Source organism: Ursus arctos, unplaced genomic scaffold (genome assembly GCF_023065955.2).
Source record: "Ursus arctos isolate Adak ecotype North America unplaced genomic scaffold, UrsArc2.0 scaffold_36, whole genome shotgun sequence".
NCBI lineage: Eukaryota > Metazoa > Chordata > Mammalia > Carnivora > Ursidae > Ursus > Ursus arctos.
The window spans coordinates 23,884,551-23,904,762 of record NW_026623050.1 but is presented as its reverse complement, the minus strand read 5'-3'; the positions used below and the strand labels follow the sequence as shown (position 1 = coordinate 23,904,762).

General features: G+C 40.8%; 1 protein-coding gene across 9 annotated transcripts in view; it reads right to left on the bottom strand.

Moving 5' to 3' along the window:
- Nucleotides 1-20,212, bottom strand: part of FAM81A (family with sequence similarity 81 member A) — a 130,092-nt gene that overhangs the window by 9,850 nt on the left and 100,030 nt on the right. For all 9 annotated transcript variants that reach the window (XM_057306306.1, XM_057306305.1, XM_057306309.1 and 6 more), the window contains exons 5-8: nucleotides 16,629-16,758; nucleotides 14,997-15,103; nucleotides 8,536-8,671; nucleotides 6,557-6,752 (exon numbers count right to left, since the gene is read on the bottom strand). In XM_057306306.1, coding sequence (XP_057162289.1) covers nucleotides 6,557-6,752; nucleotides 8,536-8,671; nucleotides 14,997-15,103; nucleotides 16,629-16,758 — 569 coding nt within the window. The remainder of the gene's footprint in view (nucleotides 1-6,556; nucleotides 6,753-8,535; nucleotides 8,672-14,996; nucleotides 15,104-16,628; nucleotides 16,759-20,212) is intronic.

Here is a 20,212-nt window from a genome sequence, read left to right as displayed (position 1 = left end):
CCACCCAGGAGTCTCAACCAATTTCTTATTTTATCAACTCTGTTTTTTAAATCTTTTTTAATTTTCATTTTTACAGTTACATTTTTATCCTTTCATTGTGCTTAATTTTATTTTTGTATATATATATAAGTTTTTCTTTCTTGACAATTTTGGGATGCAGTTTCTTCTAACAAACAGACCAAAATACACCCAGAATCTAGTGTATGGCTCTGTTTTCTTCACCTATCTGATCATATTCTCTCTCTTTCTTCTTCTTCTTCTTTTTTATTTTTGTTAAAGTCTGTTTGAATTTTCATCTTTACAGTTACAGTCTATCCTTTCAATGTATTTAATCTTAATTTTGTATGTATGTAAGTTCTTTTTTTACAAGTTTGGGATGTAGTTTCTTCTAATAAACTGACCAAAATATACTCAGAATATAGTAGAGGGCTCTGTTCTGTTCACCTGTCTCTTTATACTCCTTTTATTTTTTGTCTTTTAATTTTCATTTTTTTGATAAAGATTTTATTTATTTTGAGTGAGAGAGAGAACACAAGCAAGGGGACGGGCAGAGGCAGAGGGAGAGCAGGCTCCCCACTGAGCAAGGAGCCTGATGTGGGACTTGATCCCAGAACCCTGGGATCATGACCTGAGCCGAAGGCAGGTGCTTAACCGACTAAGCCACCCAGGCTTCCCTAATTTTCATTTTTTACAGTTACATTCTATCCTTTCATTGTATTGAATTTTATTTTTGTACATATATGTTTTTCTTTCTTTACAATTTTGGGATCTAGCTTTCTTTTTTTTTTTTTTAAGATTTTATTTATTTATTTGACAGAGATAGAGACAGCCAGCGAGAGAGGGAACACAAGCAGGGGAGTGGGAGAGGAAGAAGCAGGCTCATAGCGGAGGAGCCTGATGTGGGGCTCGATCTCATAATGCCGGGATCACGCCCTGAGCCGAAGGCAGACGCTTAACGACTGCGCCACCCAGGCGCCCCTGGGATCTAGCTTTCTAATAGAGAGATCAAAATATACACAGGATCCAGTGTATTACTCTGTTCTTTTACCTGTCTGATTACATTCTCTGTCTTTTTTTTAAAAAAAAATTTTTTTTCTTTTTGGTTTCCAGTCACTTCTGATTTGTTTAGTGTATATTTCTCTGGGGTTGTTTTTGCCATTTTAGTAATTTGTCCTCTCATTCATCTGTTCTTCTCTGGACAGAATGACAAGATGGAAAACTCACCTCAAAAAAGAGAACAAGAGGCAGTACTGACTGCCAAGGACCTAATCAGTATGGATATAAGTAACATGTCTGAACTAGAATTCAGAATAACAATTATAAACATACTGGCTGGGCTGGAAAAAAGCCCAGGAGACACTACAGAATCCCTTTCTGGGGAAAGAAAGAACTAAAATCTAATCAAGTTGAAATCAAAAAAGCTATTAATGAGATACAATAAAAAATGGAGGTTCTAACTGCCAGGATAAATGAGGCAGAAGAGAGAATTAGTGATCTAGAAGACAAAATGATGGAGAAAAAGGAGCTGAGAAAAAGAGAGATAAACAACTCCTGGATCACAAGCAGATAATATGAGAGATAATGATACCATAAGCGAAACAATACTTGAATAATTGGAATAACAGAAGAGGAGTTTAGTGGTGAGAACTTCCCTAATCTGGGGAAGGAAACAGGCATTCAAGTCCAGAAGGCATAGAGAACCCCCCTCAAAATCAATAAAAATAGGCCAATACCCCGACATACAATAGTAAAATTTGCAAATCTCAGAGACAAAGAGAAAATCCTGAAAGCAGCTTGGGAAAAGAGGTCCATAACCTGAAAGGGTAGACACATAAGGCTGGCAACAGACCCATCCACAGAGACCTGGCAGGCCATAAAGGACTGGCATGATACATTCAGGGTGCTAAATGAGAAAAATATGCAGCCAAGAATACTTTATCCAGCTAAGCTGTCATTCGAAATAGGAAAGATAAAAAGCTTCCAGGACAAAGAGAAACTAAAAGAATTTGTGATCATTAAACCAGCCCTGCAAGTAATATTAAAAGGGATCCTTAAAGCAAAGAGAGAGCACAAAAGTAACATAGAACAGAAAGGAGCAGAGACAATATACAGGTACAGTGACTTTACAGGTAATACAATGGCACTAAATTCATATCTTTCAATAGTTACTCTGAATGTAAATGGGCTAAATGCCCCAATCAAAAGACAGAGGGTATCATATTGGATAAAAAAGCAAGACCCATCCATATGCTGTCTTCAAGAGACTCATTTTAGACCCAAGACACCTCCAGATTGAAAGTGGGGGTGGAAAACCATTGATCAAGTTAATGGGCATCAAAAGAAAGCTGGGGTGGCAATCCTTATATCAGACAAATTAGATTTTATTTTTTTTAAGATCTTATTTATTTATTTGACACAGAGAGAGATAGCCAGCAAGAGAGGGAAAAGAAGCAGGGGGAGTGGGAGAAGAAGAAGCAGGCTCCCAGCTGAGAAGCCTGATGTGGGGCTCGATCCCAGGACTCTGGGATCATGCCCTGAGCCGAAGGCAGATGCTTAACAACTGAGCCACCCAGGCACCCCAGACAAATTAGATTTTAAACCAAAGCCTGTTTGTAATAAGAGATGAGGAAGGACACTATGTCATAATTAAAGGGTCTATCCAACAAGAAGATCTAACAGTTGTAAATATTTATGCCCCTAACATGGGAGCAGCCAATTATATAAACCAATTAATACCAAATTAAAGAAACACATTGATAATAATACAATAATAGCAGGGGACTTTAACACCCCACTCACAGCAATGGACAGATCACTTAAGCAGAAGATCAACAAGGAAACAAGGGCTTTGAATGACACACTGGACCAGATGGACTTCACAGATATATTCAGAACATTCCACCCTAAAGCAACAGAATACACATTCTTCTCGAGTATACATGGAACATTCTCCAGAATAGATCACATACTGGGTCACAAATCAGGTCCCAACCAGCACCAAAAGACTGGGATCATTCCCTGCATATTTTTGGACCACAATGCTTTGAAATTGGAACTCAATCACAAGAGGAAATTTGGAAAGAACTCAAATACATGGAAGCTAAAAAGCATCCTACTAAAGAATGAATGGGTCAACCACAAAACTAAAGAAGAATTTTTAAAAATCATGGAAACAAAATGAAAATGAAAACACAACTGTTCAAACCTTTGGGATGCAGCAAAGGTGGCCCTAAGAGGGAAGTATATAGCACTACAAGCCTTTCTTAAGGAACAAAAAAGGTCTCAAATACACAATCTAACCTTATACCTAAAGGAGCTGGAGAAAGAACAGTAAATAAAGCCTAAACCCAGGAGGAGAAAATAATTAATAAGGATTAGAGCAGAAATCAATGAAATAGAAACCAAAAGAGAGTAGAACAGATCAATGAAACTAGGAGTTGGTTCCTTGATAGAATAAGATCAATAAACCCCTGGCCAGACTTAACAAAAAGAAAAGAGAAAGGACCCAAATATATAAAATCATAACTGAAAGAGAAGAGATCATGACCAACACTGAAGAAATATAATTATAAGAACAGATTATGAGCAACTATATGCTAACAAATTAGACAATCTGGAAGAAATGGATGTAGTCCAAGAGATGTATATACTACCAAAACTGAAACAGGAAGAAACAGAAAACCTGAACAGACCCATAACCAGCAAGGAAATGGAAGCAGTAATCAAAACTCTCCAAACAAATAAGAATCCAGGGCCGGATGGCTTCCCAGGGGAATTCTACTAAACATTTAAAGAAGAATTAATACCTATTCTTCTGAAGCTGTTTCAAAAAATAGAAATGGAAGGGAAACTTCCAAACTCTTTCTATAAGGCCAGCATTATTACCTTGGTCCCAAACCAGACAAAGACCCCACCAAAAAGGAGAATTACAGACCATTATCCCTGATGAACATGGTTGTAAAAATTCTCACCAAGATACTAGCCAATAGGATCCAACGGTGCATTAAAAACATTATTCACCACGACCAAGTGGGATTTATTCCTGAGCTGCAAGGGTAGTTCAACATCTGCAAATCAACCAGTGTGGTACACTACATAAATAAAAGAAAGGATAAGAACCATATGATCCTCTCAAAAGATGCAGAAAAACATTTGACAAAGTACAGCATCCTTTCTTGATTAAAACTCTTCACAGTGTAGGGATAGAGGGGTACATACCTCAATATCATAAAAGCCATATCCAAAAAGCCCACAGTGATCATTCTCAATGGGGAAAAACTGAGAGCTTTCCCCCTAAGGTCAGGAACATGGCAGGGATGTCCACTCTCACCACTGTTGTTCAACATAGTACTAGAAATCCTAGCCTCAGCAATCAGACAACAGAAAGAAATAAAAGGCATCTGAATTGGCAAAGAAGAAGTAAAACTCACTCTTTGCAGATGACGTGATACTCTATGTGAAAAACTCAAAAGACTCCATCCCAAAATTGCTAGAATTCATACAGCAATTCAGCAAAGTGGCAGGATATAAAATCAGTGCACAGAAATCAGTTGCATTTCTATGCACTAACAATGAGACAGAAGAAAGAGAAATGAAGGAGTTGATCCCATTTACAATTGCACCAAAACCCCTAAGATACCTAGGAATAAAACTAATCAAAGACACAAAGGATCTGTACTCAGAAAACTATAGAACACTCACGAAAGAAACTGAGGAAGACCACAAAGAAATGGGAAAACGTTCCATGCTCATAGATTGGAAGAACAAATATTGTTAAAATGTCTATGTTACCTAGAGCAAACTATACATTCACTGCAATCCCTATAAAAATATCATCAAATTTTTTCACAGAGCTGGAACAAATATTCCTAAAATTCATATGGAACCAGAAAAGATCCCAAATAGCCAAAGGAATGTTGGGGGGAAAAAAACCAAAAAACTGGTGGCATCACAATTCCAGACTTCAAGCTCTACTATAAAGCTATAATCATCAAGATGGGATGGTACTGGCACAAAAAAAGACACACAGATCAGTAGAACAGAATAGAGAACCCAGAAATGGACCCTCAACTCTATGGTCAACTAATCTTCAACAAAGCAGGAAAGAATACCCAATGGAAAAAAGACAGTCTCTTCAACAAATGGTGTTGGGAAAGTTGGACAGCCACATGCAGAAGAATGAAACTGGACCGTTTTCTTACACCATACACAAAAATAGACTCAAAACGGATTAAACACCTAAACATGTGACAGCAATCCATAAAAATCTTAGAGGAGAACACAGGCAGCAACCTTTGTGACCTTGGTTGCAGCAACTTCTTGCTAGACACGTCTCCAAAGGCAAGGGAAACAAAAGCAAAATGAACTATTGGGACTTCATCAAGATAAAAAGCTTTTGCACAGCAAAGGAAAGTCGACAAAACCAAAAGACAACCAACAGGATGGGAGATGATATTTGCAAATGTCTTATCAGATAAAGGGCTAGTATCCAAAATCTATAAAGAACTCAACACCCAAAGAACAAATAATCCAATCAAGAAATGGGCAGAAGACATGAACAGACATTTCTCAAAGAAGACATACAAATGGCCAACAGACACATGAAAAAATGCTCAACATCATTTGGCATCAGAGAAGTACAAATCAAAACCACAATGAGATACCACCTCACACCAGTCAGAATGTTTAAAATTAAGACATCAGGAAACGACAGATGTTGGCAAGGATGTGGAAAAGGGGAACCCTTACACTGTTGGTGGGATTGCAAGCTGGTACAGCCACTCTGGAAAACAGTATGGAGGTTTCTGAAAAAGTTGAAAAGAGAGCTACCCTACAACCCATTAATTGCACTGCTGGGTATTTACCCCAAAGATACAAATGTAGTGATCCGAAGGGGCACCTGCACCCCAATGTTTATAGCAGTGATGTCCACAATAGCCAAATTATGGAAAGAGCTCAGATGTCCATTGACAGATGAACGGATAAAGAAGATGTGGTGTGTACACACAAACAAACACACACACACACACACACACACACACACACACACACACTGGAATATTATGCAGCCATCAAAAAATGAAATCTTGCCATTTGCAACAATATGGATGGAACCAGAGGGTATTATGCTAAGTGAAATAAGTCAATCGGTGAAAGACAATTATCATATGATCTCACTGATATGTGGATCTCACTGATATGATCTCACTGATCTCAAACAGATGAACATAGGGAAAGAGGAAAAAATAAGACGAAATCAGAAAGGGAGAAAAACCATAAAAGACTCTTAATCATAGGAAACAAACTGAGGATTTCTGGAGGGGAAGGGGGTAGGGGATGGGGTAACTGGGTGATGGGCATTAAGGAGGGCTTGTGATGTAATGAGCACTGGGTATTATGTAAGACTGATGAATCACTGACCTCTATCTCTGAAAGTAATAATACATTATATGTTAATCAATTGAATTTAAATAAGAAACATTTTAAAAAAGGAATAAAGATTAACAACTAAAAAGAAAAGAAAAAACCCATGAGAGCCTTCTGCTTTTTGGCCTACCAGCGTCAACTTCTGCTTTCATTTCCTTCATGTCCTCATTCATTTGTAACTCCAGCTTGTTGATGCGCCCATGCACTTTCTCCTCTTCTTGTTTTGTTCTCTGCACTTCCATGTTCCTCTTCTGACTCTCTTCTATTTTGTCAAGTCTGGCTGACATCTGGCTGAGCTTCTTCTCCATGTCCCTTTCGCTGGCTCCCTGAGATCCATGAGAAGAATTGCACCAGGTTATTCCAAAAGGAAAGTCTGTCCTGTACCCGTATCAGTCATAGTATCATTTAACAACAATCTGCAGGGAACAGAATTGCAAAGGTGGTTTGTTGGCTCGCTCAAACATCCATTCTCTCCTGTTTCCTTAACAGAGCCCTGAATTTCAGCTGGGTGTAAGGTCAACCAGAATTAAGACTACATTTTCTGCTGTCTCCTGAGTTTAGTGTGGCATAAAAATGAAGTTCTGGGGGCACCTGGGTGGCACAGCGGTTAAGCGTCTGCCTTCGGCTCAGGGCGTGATCCCGGCATTCTGGGATCGAGCCCCACATCAGGCTCTTCCGCTATGAGCCTGCTTCTTCCTCTCCCACTCCCCCTGCTTGTGTTCCCTCTCTCACTGGCTGTCTCTATCACTGTTGAATAAATAAATAAAATATTTTAAAAAAAAATGAAGTTCTGGCCAATGAGATGTAAGTAGAAGGGTGTACGGCAGTTTCCAGGAAAAGCTAAAAGGCAGCTGAGGCCTATCCTCACCCCTTCTGTCTTCCTTCTGTTCCTGGAATTCAGACATGATGGCTGGAGCACTAGTGGTCATACTGAACTATGAGGACAAGGGTCACTCTCTAGAACTGCAGAGAGCTGAGCCAGAAGAATTGTGGGTTGCTGAGGACTGATAAGCTACCACATCAGCCCTACATTCCCTACTCCCAAACAGCTTTTCTGTGAAGGAGAAATAAGATGCTATCTTATTAAAGCTACTATTATCATGGGGTTTACTGTTAAGTTATTAACCAACCCACATGTAAAAATAAACAGTCACCCAAAGACACAGAAGCCTACAAATGTAGTATGAATCTAAGTAAATCAATCAGTAGATCTGATAATATACAGGAGAACACTTACAGAAATATTTGAAATATTAAATATTTTCTTTTCTTTCCTACATGCCTGGTTTTTATGGGAATCTGCGTCTGCGGGTAAGCTTTGGAGGCCAAGACTATAAACAGTGAGCGGTAAGTGGGCTATCGCATGACCTAGCTCTCTTGATGTTGGACAATGCAGTCTCAGCCCTGAGAGACAGCAGAGTCAGAGAGGCAGACTGCACCAGATGCTTCCGCTCCACCAAAATCCAACAGGAGGAAGGAGTGCAAGAAAAGAGAAGGGAGAGGAAGATGGTCAGGCTAAATCACCAAACCAAAAAAATATTTGCTTGCCAAATACCAGTTTCAGAGCCTACTGGTTTTGAACATTCTACATGCAAGGCTTTCCTGATAGTTTCTGAGCAGTTCTGCAATCCTTCGTTCTCTGGGAGAGTGGGGTAAAAAGAGAAGGAAAATGGAGACGAGAAGGGTAGATTTTGTTGACATGTTGCCCTGTGACTCGACATCCTGTGGTTATAGTGTGACGGAGGGGCCTAACGGGAGAAACCTAGTCGATGCTGTTTTCCAGATGATGAAATTCACCCACACGAGGATGAAGCCTGTAGTTAGTTTTATTTAGAAATGCAGGTGGACAATTTGGTTCATGAAGGTCTTGACTTAAATTCATCTTAGCTGAAGGTGCCAACATTTTCTACTTTGCCTTTGTTAACCAAAACCAATTCAAGTGCTCTCTTTATAATGAACACAGAGAAAGAAAGGATTCTAAGACAGGAAATAACTGAACAGCATAATGTGGTGCTAAATCAGTCAATGCTAAATTGCTAGGGATTACTTGCAAACATTGCAGGCTCCGCCCAATAACTTTACTATATTATGCTATACATCGATACCTACACTGTTCTCCTTAACAACCAAGGAAAGCTGATCAATTTTCTGTAAAAGTTCTTTCTCTATCCGCTCTTGTTCCTGTTGCAACCAATTCCGTGCAGATAAAATCTCATTACTGAGTTCCTCAATCGTACCTTTAAATCTAAAATAAGAAAATCAGCAAGTTAGATGTATAACAACTGTAAAATTACATCACACAATCTCAGTCTCTGGCTATCAGATTCTCATAAATATGTCAGCGTTAACCTTGGCTCCCTCAACATTACAAGCTTACCTTCCCTTAGAATTGCCCTTAGCACTAAATTGGGGATAGGGGTGGGGGGCAGGGAAGGAGGATACAACAGACAAGCACCTGATAATACTTCCTACTGGTGAAGAGCTGATGGGGTGGGTGTGAAGGCGTCACAGTGACAGACAGCCACGCCCAGTGCTCATCTTGTCCCTTCACAGGTTCCCCGGTGTTCTTGGTTCAGAAAACACCCTTCCAGCCTCTTCTCTTTCCCTAGGCTCTTCCTCCTTCTCCCTGTTATCTCCCAGGACTAGAGCCTGGCTGCCTTTCTCTCGAATATTCTCTAAATTGCTCTTGCCCCATACGATATTTCCGAATTCAAACCAAAAAGAAAATTGAAAGAAAAAAAAAACCCCACCCTCCATTCCTCTGGTCCTCACCCTTTCCAAATACCTTAAAAAAACTCCACACTTGCTACCTTCCCGTCATTACTTTTGTATTCATTTTATTATGAAATGGAATAAAAGTAGGAAGGAACACATGACTTAAATAATAACAGTAATAATAAAATGACCACCATTTTCCTCTTCTTTCCTATTAAGAAATCCTCAGATGTGAGCTGGGGCCACGGCTGCCTGACCACAGACTACATCCCCAGCCTCTCTTGCAGCTAGGTGTGGCCATATGACCAACTCAGGCAATGGGACACATGGAAGAGTGGCTGGTAACAATTTCCTGGGTCATGCTACCATAAAAAGCTTCTGGGCCTTACCTGGGCAGGAAGCCAAGCCCACAGCCCCACCCAGCTGTGGAGCTCAGCCTGCAGCCCTGCCGGACTAGGAAGACTGCCTCAGAGCACCACGACTTTAATGCATTCATTATGCTAACAATGTTTCGATGTAGTCTTTAAAGTTTCTCTCTATAAGATCACACCATCTATAAACAGGGATAATTTTACTTCTCTTTTTCTGATTTGGATGCCTTTAATTCCTTTTACTTGCCTAAGTGCCCTGGCTAGGACCTCTAGTACTGTGCTCAACAGAAGTGGGAAGAGTGAGCACCCCCGACTTATTCCTCATTTTAGAGGAGAAGCTTTCAGCTTTTCACTGCTGAGTAGATATTATCTGTGGGCTTGTCATATGTGACCTTTGTTATGTCAAAATACATTCTTCCTATACCCAATTTGTTGGAGTCTTTATCATGAAAAGGATATCAAATTTTGTCAAATGCTTTTCCCACATTATTGAGATAATCATATGATTTTTTATCCTTCATTCTGTTAATGTGCTGTATCACATTTATTGATTTGCATATATTGAACCATCCTTGCATTCCCAGGGATAAATCCCACTTGATCATGGTGTGTCATCCTTTTAATTTGCTGTTGAATTTGGTTTGCTATGCATTTTGTTGAGAATTTTTACATCTATGTTCAACAGGGATATTGGCCTATCTTTGGTATCAGGGTAATGCTGGATTTATAAAATGAGTTTGGAAGTGTTTCCTCCTCTTTAATTTTTTGAAAGAGTTTGAGAATGATTGACATTAACTCTGCTTTAAATTTTGGTAGTATTCATCCATGAAGCCCTCTGGTCCTGGGCTTTTCTTTGTTGGGAGGTTTTTGATTAGTGATTCAATCTCCTCACTTGTTATTGGTCTGTTCGGATTTTCTGTCTCTTCCTGATTCCATCTTGATAGGTTCTATGTTTCCAGGAATTTATCCATTTCTTCCGGTTATCCAATTTGTTGACATATGATTGTTCATGGTAATCTCTTATGATCCTTTGTATTTCTGTGGTATCAGTTATAATGTCTCTTCTTTCATTTATAATTTTATTTATTTGAGTCTTCTTTTTTTTCTTGGTTAGTCTGCCTAAAGTTTTGTCAATGTGGTGTATCTTTCAAAAAAAACAAACCCCAAGAATTAGTTTAATTTTTCCCATTGTTTTCCTATTGTTTTCTATGCTCTACTTCATTTATTTTTGGCCTAATCTTTATTATTTCCTTCCTTCTGCTATTTTTGTACTTAGTTTGTTCTTTGTTTTCTAGTTCCTTGAGGTATAAATTTACATTGTTTATTCAAGATCTTTCCTTTTTCTTAATGTGGGCATTTATTACTGCAAACTTTCCTCATAAAACTGCTTTGGCTACATCCCATAAGTTTCAGTACATTGTGTTTCCATTTTCATCTATTTCAAGATTTTCTAAATTTCCCTTTTGATTTTCTTTGAGCCATCTGTTGATTAGGAGTGTGTTGTTTAATTTCCACATATTTGTGAATTTTCCAATTTTCCTCCTATTACTGATTTCTACTTTCATGCCGCTGTGGTCAGAAAAGGTACTTGATATGATTTTGATCTTCTTAAATTTATTAAGACTTGTTATGTGAGTGGCTCCTGGGTGGATCAGTCAGGTTAAGCATCTGCTTTTGGCTCAGGTCATGATCCCAGGGTCTTGGGATAGAGCCCCGAGTTGGGCTCCCTGCCCCACAGAGAGCCTATTTCTCCCTCTCCTTCCGCCTACCACTCCACCTGCTTGTGCTCTCTGTCAAATAAATAAATAAAACCTTAAAAAAAAAAAAAGACTTGTTTTGTGACCTAACGTATGATCTATCCTAGAGAATATTCTATGTACACTTAAGGGGAATTTGTATTCTGCTACTGTTGGATGCAAAATTCTATATATGTCTATTAGGTTTCTAGTTGGACAGGGCTTCCGATTATGCTCTGAGGTCATGGGGTTGAGGGAAACACTGGCTGGGCTCCCCAGTCAGATGGGAGCAGTTCTCTAGCTGGGCTCTGCATTCAAGCAGGGCTGTTGGCTGGGCTCCCTGGCCAGATGGGGCTGCTGGGCTAGGCTACATGATCAAACAGAGCCACTAACTGCACTGGACAATTACCTCTGGTTGGCTGAGGTCTCAGACTGTGTTCCCTGGCTGGGCAGTCCTGCTGTTTGGGATCCATGATTAAGCGCTGCAGGCTGAGCTCCACAATTGCACCTGATCCAGTGGGATCCCAAGCTATGCTACCGGCTAGACTCCAAGTTCAGTTGGCTTCATGATCAGACAGGGCCTCAGGCTATGCTCCACAACTGGGCAGGCTACTGGCTGTGCTACACTATTGAGGGAGGTTACTAGCCAGGCTCCCTGGTCAGGTGGGGCCAGCAGCTGTACCTACCAGTTGGGTGGGGCTGGCGGATGTGTTCTGTGATCAGGCAGAATCACTGTCTGGGCTTCATGGTTAGGTAGGGCCCCAGTTTATGTTCTGTTTGGGGGAGGGGTTATTGGCTGGGCTCCCTGCTTGAGCAAGGCTGCAGGCAGTGCTCAACAAGTAAGTAGGAGTAGTCTGGGCTCCACTTGCTAGGCGGGGCTGTAGACTGGGCTCTGCAGCTGGGAAGTATTGTAGGGTGGGCTCAAAGGCCGCCTGGGGTCACTATTCAGGCTCCCTAATCAGGAGGGGCCAGAGGTTACAGCTTTTATTTTCGATTATTATATTTTCTAGAAGTTCTTTTGGTTGTTTTCAATTCTGGCTGATCATTTTTGATAATCTCTCATTCCTTAGTCATACTTTCAAAATACGTGTGTGTGTGTGTGTGTGTGTGTGTGTACTCACACTACATCACATACAAATGTCTGTACATACACATACACTTATTTTATCCAATAATTCCCATATATGCAGTATTTAGATGTCTGAATTCGCTTTTTCCTGTTTCTTCTATCACTTACATGGCTTTTTTCCTTGTTTTGTTTTACAATTTCCGATTATGCACTTGTGTTCCTTAGAACTTCATCTGTTTGTGGGGAGCCTTGAAGACTGAGTATCTGCATTTGCTTATGCCATGAATCTCAGGCCACCACCAAGGATTATTCTGAGATTAAATTATCCACTGTGGTTTTCTTCCAGCTGCTTGGGTAATGTGAATTCTAGCTCTAAATCAATATAAAGGCTGTATTGTGGGGGCAGCTGGCGGGCTCAGTCAGTAGAACATATGACTCTTGATCTCAGGGTTGTGAATTCAAGCCCTGTTGGGTGTAGAGCTTATTGTAAAAATAAACAAATAAAATAAATAAATAAAGGCTGTATTGTGGTCTTGAATTTTCAAGGAATGTCTTTTATCCCTCTACCCAGAGCCAAGATTTAGGCAGGTGAGTTTCCTTAGGCTCTCTTTGTGGAATGGGCTTTTTCCCTAGTTCACCCAACCAGGGGTTCACCTTTTGGGTCCCCAGTCTGACCTTTGGCCCCATGCTTCATCCCCTCTCCCCTGTAAACAGCCTTTGTGTCTAAATTTCTAGACTTTAAATTGTAGGAAGGAAAATAAAGATATTCATGTCACTGACTAGTAATACCTCCTAAGGAAGTAATTTAGAGAGGAAAAAATAACAAAATGTTTATTTTTTTCCTCTGTAATGGGAGGAAGAGGATTGAAGAGATTTTTCTGTACTTGGCAAGCTTGTAGGATCTATGAGAAGTGGTGACATAACTCAACGATTATATAAATACAGACAATTAGAGGAAAAGAAACATGTTTTCCATAAGAGAATTCCTGTTAACTCAGCAACAATCCTGCAACAGCATTAAATATGGTACGATGAGATGTAAAAACCAGGAGAATGATTAATTTAAAATTTCCACAAGTCTCTAACACAGTTCCACACTGAAATCATCTTTTAAAAATATATAAAGTCAAATATATACATATATATGTATACACACACACACACACACGCACACATATACACCACATACACATATATAGTGACTACTGGCTCTGCTTTGGCAGGAAAATGCCAAGCTCATGAAGATTCGTGATAGGAAAAGATGGATGTCTTTGTCACTGAGCACAGGGCAGATGATGAGTTTCATCGTGGACAAGTACAGTTTAAAGCGTCAATATAACAACATGGGAAAGTATAACCCATTATAGGGTACCCACTGGATAGCTCACAGTGACCCCAGTGCACAGCCCTCCCACCTACACTACTGCAATAATGCCCCCAACTGATGTTGTCATCTTTGCTTCGGCCCAATTCATTTTCCAATTGCCACCAAGGCCATTTAAAAATAGTATACAAATTTTATTCTCTCACCCCACCTGCCTCAAACCCTCCAGCGGCTCCTTATTTCAGGAAAGCAAGAGACAAAAGCCCTGCATGTGGTCTACGAGGCCCTGCCACAGCCCTGCCTCCTCCCCAGCCCTCGCTTCCCTCCCTCTCTGTTCCAGCCACTGTGGGCCAGCTTGCAGCTTCTTGGATGCCGCACCCCTCCGTCCCAAATGTTTTTACCTCCCTCTTTACCTAGTGAATTCCATTCATTCTTACTTCAAGCATTGCCTCCTGAGGAAGGAGGCCCCACAACCAGGCCTCTGTTACTCACTCTCCTGTGGCTGTGGTGACTAATTACCACAAACTTGGTGACTTATTCTTTCACAGTTCTGGAGGTCAGAGGTCTAAAGTCAGTTTCACTGGACGAAAGTCGAGGTGTGAGCAGGGGTGGTTCCTTCCGGAAGCTCTCAGGGGAGAATCACTGCCTTGCCGTTTTCAGCTGCTGGTGGCCACCTGTGTTTCGTGGCTTGTGGCCCCTTCCTCATCTCCAAAGTGCATCACTCCCATCTCTTCCTCCATCATCACGTGCTCTTCTCTCATGACTCTGCCCCTCCTGCCTCCCTCTTACAGACACTCTGGGGATTACATGGGGTCTCCCTGATAACCCAGGGTAATCTACCCATCCTAAAATCCTTAATCACATCTGCAAAGTTCCTTTTTGCCAGATAAGGTAACATATTCACAGGGACTAGGACGTGGTGATATTTGGGGGACTATTATTCAGCCTACCACAACCATGTTCCTTTCCTTCAAAGCAATGGTCACCAATAGTAATAATACAGCTTATACTCACTCGAGTCATGTTTTGATGAATGCTCATCCTCTCCCTAGACTACAAGCTCCACAAGGATAGGAACAGAGTCTATTTTTCTTAATTTCTGGATGCTCAGCACCTAGGCCAGCGCTCAACATCTATTTACGGCATGACCAGACAGATTATAAACCAACTACTACAACCCATAAGGAACGTGAAGTGGCAATACGCTACAAGGAAATTCTCCCTCTTAACTTCCATTACTGTTTTCTCTTTGTTTTGTGCAATAAATAAAAATGAAGAGGCAAAAAACTGGACTATGGATTAGGCTTCTCAAGAACTTCAACCCTCCAAAAAAGGTCTGCAAGGTGACTACTTACTTCGTATCCAAAAGTTGAAGCTGGTGGTTACTGTCCCTGTGAGACATCTTCAGTTTGGTGCTTTGCTCTGATATCGACAAGTCCACTCTGTTCAAAAGCTGAGAAATCTGGGAAAGAAGCTTGGCTTGTAATATCAGATCTAATCTTTTCAGAGGTAGCCTCAGATAACATTTAGTAAGCCATATTCTAGTCCATAACATTAATGTTCAATAAAATGCAATCAATTCATTTCGGAGCTCACCTTGTCTTTCCACTTCCAAATCCTATCAGACACACTCATCAAAAGTCAGGACCAGGAGCACTGCCAAAATATTCATTAGGCTCTGAGTCCTTAACTTTATAGTTCTCTGATCAGCAAGCCTACTTCCTCCCCAGAACCACTATGTCCACCTGCTGGCACAAAACACAGTGTTTTGTTTTGTTTACCTTGGAATTTTTACCACGAATGTGGCTGCCAGTCATAGAGAACAGACCTCTTATCACTTATAAATGCCACGAAGGTCCCAGATTTACCTCCATATCAAGTCAAATCCCCAGAAAAACAGATTTTGTAAATTATATCCCTCCAACTCCTTTTTTTCACTACCTACCCCCTTCTCTTGTCTTTCTACTAAAGTTTAATATAAAACTAGTCCTAAATGAAATGCATTTAGTTGCTGCAGAAGTTATGATGGTCAATGTTCCTTACTTAGAAATTCACGGAACAAGTATTTATTAGACACAAAACAAAGGAAAAGTATGTCTCTTTTTATGGATTTCTATACATAGTTTACTTGGCTGGGCTACTGGGTAGCATAATATTTCCTAAGCATTTATTTCCTGATGTGATAATTCTGTCCTCACTCATTCTTTGAAAAAAATTATTGGACTTGTTGTTTTGTTGTGGGGTTTTTATTTTCATGGCTTTATAATATCTGTGTTTTTCACGTAAATAGGTTTAGATCTTTATTGAATATATTTTGGACACAAGTACTTTGAAACCAATAAATTGACCAGATCCGTTTTACTGGAATGGTCTCTCTTTACCTGAAGAATAGCAGGCAGGGCAGATACTGTAGGGCAAATCCTAGAAGACAGATCCCTTTATGGCAAAGGGAAATGTTTAAGTGGCCAAAAAACAAACAGTGAAATGCCAAGGGTTTTACTTTTACTCAGAAGTTCGCTTTATGAAATGGATCTGTGGATTTCAAGGAGAAATACTCTAATATTCATCAGCCAGCCTACCTCCTAGCTTTGTATGAATCCTTTCCCACAAAGGACTGTGATGAGGTATCACACACCACGAGGCCCGAACCACTATTTCCTGAACCAAAACCAAAAGTGGCGTGTAAAAGAAAGCCTGATCACTTACCTATGCAAGAAGTAGGTTTGGAGCTATAATTTAGAATTTCTGGAATATACTCATTGTTTCAGGAATAGGGGGAAAGAATCTTGAAAAGTAGGACTGTACCAAAAACTCTCAGTGCTTTGCTTGCCATACCCATGAAGCGCCAGTGCAGTGAGACAGAGGGAGGAGGAAGTAAGGAAAAGATATGCACATTCTGGGTGTCCGGGCTGGTTTCTCAACACCACGTGATTCTTAACTAAGAACAAATTACCTACTTTTAAAAGGCTACCTGAAATCGGCCATACCTGTCCCTCTGCATCTTTGATTTTTGTTTCCAAGATAAGTTTGGCAGCTTGCTGTTCTTTGTTCAAGTGCTGGAGCCCCTCGTAAGTTGTTTTGTGCTCTGCAGAGAGTCTGGCTATGCTGGCGTCACATCTGTCCAGGCAAACAACAAAGCTAACTCTTATTAAAGTTTCAAAACAAGCACTGACGCTTCTTGACATACTGGAAAAGGCATGACCCCACTCCAAGAAACTGTACTCTGACTCATTCTTTTACTCAGAAGTTCACAGGAATATAGAGAGCTGCCCTCATTATGGTTTGTAAGTTAAGCCACAGGGATTTTGCTTAATAAGAGTAGGGAATGAAACCATCAAAGTAGCAAAGGCTTTACAATGCTCATGAGTATGAAACTGCACGTGCCGTGAGAGCCCAGCGACGAAAGGCTAATACAGTGTGCAGGATGTGACCTGTCACTGTTTGGTACCACCTCCGTCCTTTCAAGTTCTTTGGGTCTTGTTTGGATCCTGGAGGGAACCACATCTGCAAGTACTGCTCCTAGCCTTTTACCACATCTCCTGTGAGGCTGTCTGCTTTGAGTGGGGTCCAGAGCAGCAGAAGGCTGTGCAGCTGGTCCCAGCTGCAGTGAAGCTGCTCTGCTCCTTGGGCCTGACAACCTGGCAGCTCCGATGGCTCTCATAGTATCTGTGGCAGGGAAGCTGTGTGGGAGACCGCTGTCAAACCCTAATAGGAGAGTCACAGAATAGCCCCCTGGGAATACGGAGCAAAGTTCCAACCCAGTCATCCTGCTCTGAGGAGTAGCCGTTGGCTTGCTCCTGGGCTCTGGTAGAAACTACATGCCAAAGCATGGGACACTAAGTAACCATACGACCTGGTCAGTCCATCATGAGCACCAAGCTATAAAGGGGGCATATGAGCAGCACGCCATCTTCAAGGCGGAGGGATACGGAGACATCAGGCTTAAATAGGTCCCAAAGGCATAAGTAAATTGCATGAGCCCAGACGTTATGGCATATACTCTTGCTACTGCCAACCTTCCTTCAACTCACACATCTGGCCTCTTGAGGAGTTCCTGAGGACCAGGTGGACCAAAGGAGGAAGAGTCAGGCCTGGTTGACAGAAGGTGCCAATACGTTGACACCTTCTAGAAGAAGACTGCTGACACTTCAAAGCCCACTCAGGAGTGGCCCTCAAGGGTATCAAGGAAGGGAAATCCTCACAGTTGGCAGAAGTTCAAACAATGTATCTACAGATTCATTTTGCCTAGAATAAAACATGGCCAGATGTTCATGGGCATGGCTAATGGTGAGGGCCATAGAAGAAAGACATTGGAGGACTGGTGACAAGGGGAAAGGGTTATATAAATGGATTGCTCAGAACTGATAGAACATTTTTGCTTCTTGTGAATGCTCTCTCTATCAAAGGGGCAGAAGCCCACACACCATACTTCCCAAACAACCTTGCCAGCCAGGTTCTAAATTAGATCCCGCCAGTGAGAGGCACTTACGCTCCCCTGGCAGGGCATGCAGACCCATGGTAAACTGCCCATGTGAGGTTTATGGCCACCCCCAGGCACAATCCTGCAAATCACTTCCTTCCATGTTACGCACAGCTAATAGTACCAATGGTTCCTTTCTGTGATTCTTGCACATCCCACCTTCCTGGGAGCCAACAGCAGTTTCCTGCACGTTGCTTGCCCAAATCTGCCAATGGTTTTGCAAACTCTAATTTCCTGGATTAAACCCCTTTCTGCTAAAATACTTAGAGTGGTTTCTGTTTTCTTGACCGAACCTTGATGCATACATAGTCATTAAAATTTTACAAGGAAGCAAACAGAATATTAACCAACTACCTCTGGATCATGTGTGATTTCTTTTTTAAATTTTCATTCTTTTCTAAATTGTACAACTTTACTATGATAAGTATATATGATTTTATGATCAGAAAAACAATTATACAGGGGCTCCTGGGTGGCTCAGTCGGTTAAGTGTCTGCCTTTGGCTCAGGTCATGATCCCAGCGTCCTGGGATCCAGCCCCACATAGGGCTCCTTGCTCAGCGGGGAGTCTGCTTCTCCCTCTGCCTGCCACTACCCCTGCTTGTGCTCTCTCTCTCTCAAATGAATAAATAAAATCCAAAAAAAGAAAAAAGAAAAAGAAAATTATACAATGAAAATATTTCAATCAACACCCATGTACAAAGAATGCGTTACAATTTCATGGAATATGCACTAGCCTACCATCTTTCCCTGGGCTCCCCATGAAGCAGAAATGAGGCTGGAGCACAAGGAACCCAGAGCTAGAGAAATGTGGGTAGAGTCACTGTCACGAAAGTGAGGTCAGGTTCAAGACAATATAAAGCAGAAGTAGAGAGGCTAGAGTTGGAACCCCAATTCATAATTCACTCATCCAGTCAATAAGTATTTGTAGAATGAGCACTCTGTGTCACATGCTACTTATATCAAATGAGGACATAATGTGAAATTTTCTCTTTGGTTACACATACCATGCAATGTAGAAATTTAAAAAAAGATTCCCATGCCACTACCATGATAATGTCGTTCAGCTTACATGTATATTTTTTCTGTTATTGATGGAGATCTTATCTGACATTCTGTTCTTGTTCATTATCCCCTGACTCAGACAAATAAGCTCAGAAGATTGGGAACTTGCTGACAAGTCATTATAAACACACAGATTGAAGAACAAACCTGTGACCGCTCACAGTCAGTGAATCAGCAGTCTTCAATCTTCCTAAACGCACTGGGAATGTATTCTTTAAGTTGTGCATCTGCACTGGGGCCTCAACAAGGTTTGTAAACTGTTCCCTAAATGACTTAGATACTGAAAAGGATCTCACTCACTAAATCATACAAAGTATTTGCAACCAACTATCAAAAACAGGGTATTAATTGATAAGGGTTAAAGTATATATATCCCTCTAGAAGTTTGAAAAAATTAAATATTGATCTATAGTTTATAAGCCATGAATAAAGATTAGAGGGCATGTCAGTGCTTAGACTTTCTAATAAGCTACAAGATTTAACCAATTTATTAATCATTTTGTACTGAAATGTTGCAAAGTAAACGACTGCCTGTTTTGTCGGTTAAACGTGGTGGACTGAACACATGCCCTCATTTTGGCTCCCTCCTGAAAACGTATTGAGATGACTACAGTGAATAAGAAAGGTATAAATCCAAAAGGACAAAAAAGAATGGGAGGAAAAAAAAAGTATGGGAGAAAGTAGGAAACAGACAGATGGTGCAGAAGATGGAGCAAAGCGTATGTTTTCCTACAGCTGGTGCTGTAAGCTTGAAAGGCTCCTATATCTGAAAACCAACAGAAGTAAGAAGTTTTAGTTTCCACAGGGCAAGAGGGGCAGGAACTGCCTCCACTTGTGACAGAACACGGGAACCAGGGTAACCAAAACCAGAGACTTGAGTGGGGCTCCACCAGCTATGGACAGCTCAAAAAAAACAAACAAAATACCTGGATCAAATGAGTTTAAAAGAAATATGTTTAAGATACCAAAAAAAAAAAAATCAAAGATTAATATCTATCAAGAAAACTCTAAATTATTAAATAAAAAT